Raw genomic sequence first — 4,333 nt, forward strand, 5'->3', positions numbered from 1 at the left:
CTGCGGGTGAGCCTGAAAGACGCTCGTGTAATAACTTTTAAACTTACCACAAGATTTTTGTTTTTTCATGATATTTGAATATTGCCCATAAAAATTGCAAAGTTAAACTGAACATATCTTTATCTTAAGCCAACATGACAAACTAGAATGTGTCAGTCTTGGAATTTACGTCTGCGCCTTACCCATTAGGCCTGTGGTTATCAAATGGCTGATATGATTAGATACCACTATGGGATCGATGTCACTTGTGAAGTTTGCAGTATGTGCTATAGTCAAAGGTTTTAAGGCTATAATGTTACCAAGTTGAGAGGTTATTGTATGATATATTAAAGTGTCATGAAAGTTTGTTTTTATAAGAATAGTAACAAAGAGAAAAAGCAATTCACAGAAATGAAGTGAAAATTATTATAACTATAACATTTACATAAAGTATATTAGTAAGTAACTGTTGGATTATACAAGCAGTGCATATTACATATTATATTCTGTTAACCAGAACGAAAATATTGCCAAATAGTATCATCCCAATCATGGTTGTCACTTTTCCATTTATCAACTCCGTAGCCCAAATCACTTTCGGAGACTTTGGATGATTTAATAGGACGACCATCCTCCTTGTGCATCAATTACTTCATTAAGTCTGGCATTGATCTCACAAGATTGGTGCATATATTTGGACGTCGACGTATGCCTTCCCATACGTCCTGAGCGTGACGCACAATGGCAGCTTTCGTGCGCTCTTGCCCAATATCCCACTCCTGAACCATCATTGCCCACAGGTTTTCGATGGGGTTCATATCACATCCTTTGGCTGGCCAGTCGATGAAGTTACATTCGGGATGAACATCAATCCACTCTCTTACCATTCTGCTCATGTGGACAGGGGCTGCAGTCATGCACAATATGGATGGTGTGAGGGGCTGGGATTACCATCACACGCACTGTGGGCAGGAGAACATCCTCAAGAATTCTTATATATTTTTCACTTCTTAATTTACCATTAATTTCCAACAGCTCTCCGGGTCCGTAAGCCCACATCCAACCCCACAACGACGTAGATACACGTCCACTTTTTGCTTTGGTAAAAATGTGTTTGTATATGTATCTCGTTTTCGCGAACCTGCAGCACACCCCAGGCCCTGCCTTTACAGAAGAAAAACACTTTTCATCTGTAAATATTACATTCTTCCAAAATAACTCGTCTTCTGTAGAGTACTGTAGGGCAAACCCCATTCAATCATCTTTGTTGTAAGGGGTCAACACTTCTTTTACGGCAGGCACATGGCACGATATTAGCTGCGTGGAGCCGTCGACGCACAGTGGGGACACAGCAGGCCAGGTGCAAATCACGTGGATAGTTCACGACAGGTGTTAACGGTCGCTCCTGTGCTCTCTCAACAATTGCCTCGTCCTGCTCGGGAGTTGTTGCTTTTGGTCGTCCACTACGAGGCTTTGTGCTGACTGACCTCTGTTCTTGCCAGCGCTTGATCCACTTATGCACTGTAGACCGATGCAGGCCGAGTTCTTGAGCAATGGCACCTGGAGTCATGCCGCCCTCCCATAGTCCAATTATTCGCCCACGATCGGCATTGATTCGCGAAGAATTCGCACGACCCTCTGTCATCTTGCCTGATATTGAAAATACAAAGAAATATATATGTAAAAATGCATTTTTAAGGTTATCATTGTGGAAATCGTTCATCAAACTTATATATATATATATATATATATATATATATATATATATATATATGTATATATATATATATATATATGTATATAGATATATAGATATATATATATATATATATATATATATATATATATATATATATATATATATATATGTATATATATATATATATATATAGATATATATATATATACATATATATATATATATATATATATATATATATATATATATATATATATATATATATATATATATATATCCACTGTGTGTATATGGCGATAAGACGCCTTCGGAAGTCAGGGGACGGCTCTATAAAGTTGAGCTACCTTCTCAAAGGTGTAGAGTGATGTGTCAAGGCCAAGACGAAGCTCAGCCATATCGCCTCGGAATTGTGATGATTAGTTCTTCATTATGCAGTATAACAACGGCATTGGCCGAATGGAGGTGAAATAATAATAATGATAATAATAACAATAATAATAATAATAATAATAATAATAAAAATAATAGTATGTGGACAGCACCAAATGTAGCAGAGATGCCTTGAATAAGTCGAAATCTTGTTCGAGACATCACTAATTTGTTTGTATTTTCAGCTGTGGAAGATCTATTTACGTAAACTAAGGTGAATTATAATAAGTTTTGTATAACAGTCTGGATATAACAATGTATTATTGATAACAGCAAAACACACGAGATGCATTGTATTCCGATCGCCACGGGTTCGTACCCCTCCCTTGCCGCCTCCCTCTCCCTCTCAAGTTTCGTTGACTGACTCCACTTCCCACTCCGCTCGTGCTAGATCGTTGCGCCACCTATCGGCAGCCTGTAGAAACATATGACTGACAGGGACTGTCGACGAACTTTTGATTGTGGGTGTACATGTAAACAAACACGGATGCATTGAATGGGTTCATAGACGTAGCTGAAGTGTCTGATTAGATAGAGAACGTTATCTGGTTGTACTGTTGATGAGAGTAGCACCAGGAGAAAGAGTAATGATGAGGTATTATAGATGTCAGTGTAGGCACTCTCTGTTCTCTTATCCTCTTCGTATTTTAAGTGGGATTATGAAATACTGTAGGGTTAGGTAGATTGGGGTCGATGGAGTTTATTGTGAGACAGGTACTTGAATAAATGTTAAGAGCTTGGTGTGACCCATGTTTGGTTAGTAGCAGTTTGTGCTAGCTGTGGTCCTCCTACCTTACTCTCACTCCCCTACTCCCTATCGCCTCTGGAAATCTCTCTCCTCTCCTGGCCCTCTCTCTCTGGTGCTCTCTCCTTGTCTCTTTCCTGCTCTCTCCTTGTCTAACCCTCTTACATGTGATTTCGGACTTATCCCCCTCTGACTTCTGGTTAAAGTGTGTGTGTGTGTGTGTGTGTGTGTGTGTGTGTGTGTGTGTGTGTGTGTGTGTGTGTGTGTGTGTGTGTCGGTCATGCTTCCAGCACATGAACAAAGGTGTTTGGCATTCTTGATTAGTCTAGGCAAGGGGATGTGTTGTTTTCTTTTCCTGTAGAACTTCACACATAACTACCTGTTTTGCATATTGTTACTTATGGCTATATAATTACATACCAGTGTTACATATAGCATTGTGTCATAACATATTATGCCTACATATCACTTGGTCAAGTGAAACTGGTGTACCAACGACAGTAAATATTGTCAAACCTATTTATGGATATTAAATACACATTACAGTCAACTTGTAAGCAAATTATGTGAAATACATAATATTGTAAAAGTAACATAATTGAAGGACTATTGTATCATAACTGCAGTTACATCACGTTAATGTAATTGCAGTTACACTGTGTAAATGCAACTGTTACGCAAGTGTGACTGTAACATAACATTGTTTTAATGCAACTGTTACACAACTGTGATTGCAATAAAACTGTAGTTACATAATGCTAATGCAACTGTTACATAATTGTGGTTGCAATAAAATTGTAGTTACATCGTGTTAATGCAACTGTTACATAACTGTGGTTGCACTAAAATTGTAGTTATATCATGTTAATGCAATTGCCACAAAATGTGGTGGTAACAAATTGTAGTAACAGAATTGTAGCAACTGTAATGTAATCGCAGTAATGCTAATGTTTGTACTTACAGTATAGCCTTCACGATTCGGGGGGCGGGATGTGCCAGATTAACGAAATTAGATGCAAACATCTTGCCACCCTTTGAACCTACGATAATTTTTTATGACACCCATGAGGTAGGTAGGTCTCCCAGGTACCCCTCTGATGCACGGCTCAGTGTGTACATGACACTGGTAGATTGAAGAGCCATGTCTTCATCATCCTTGTTCGATTCCATCTCACGAAGCGCAGGGCCAATTGCATCATCGATCCCCGCGAATGTTCTGCCCTTAGTGCCGGGAAAAGGGCTCGGGGACAGTGCCATCAGTCGTGCCTTGGACGACACCGTGTCCTCACGGACACTTAATGAGAGTACTTCTTTCAAGAAGAGAAGAAGTTACCATGTGGAGAGCGAACTCTTTCACCCTCCGACTCCTTGCTCTCAGACGCCTGAAAAGGCTTTCAAACTCCTGAAGGAGGAGGGCACGACCTTCAACAGTGATGAGTTCACTGAGGAAGAGGATATACTGTAGATGGCCCAGCACACAG

General features: G+C 39.5%; 1 protein-coding gene across 1 annotated transcript; it reads right to left on the reverse strand.

Moving 5' to 3' along the window:
* Nucleotides 1–1,237: 1,237 nt before the first annotated feature.
* On the reverse strand, nt 1,238–1,624 carry LOC145415416 (uncharacterized). The gene has a single exon (XM_080284699.1). It carries the CDS (start codon nt 1,622–1,624, stop codon nt 1,238–1,240), a length of 387 nt encoding a protein of 128 aa, XP_080140825.1.
* Nucleotides 1,625–4,333: the final 2,709 nt, after the last annotated feature.

Source organism: Coenobita brevimanus, chromosome 102, assembly GCF_032717465.1.
Source record: "Coenobita brevimanus isolate Jiangsu-jjx chromosome 102, ASM3271746v2, whole genome shotgun sequence".
NCBI classification, from domain to species: Eukaryota; Metazoa; Arthropoda; class Malacostraca; order Decapoda; family Coenobitidae; genus Coenobita; species Coenobita brevimanus.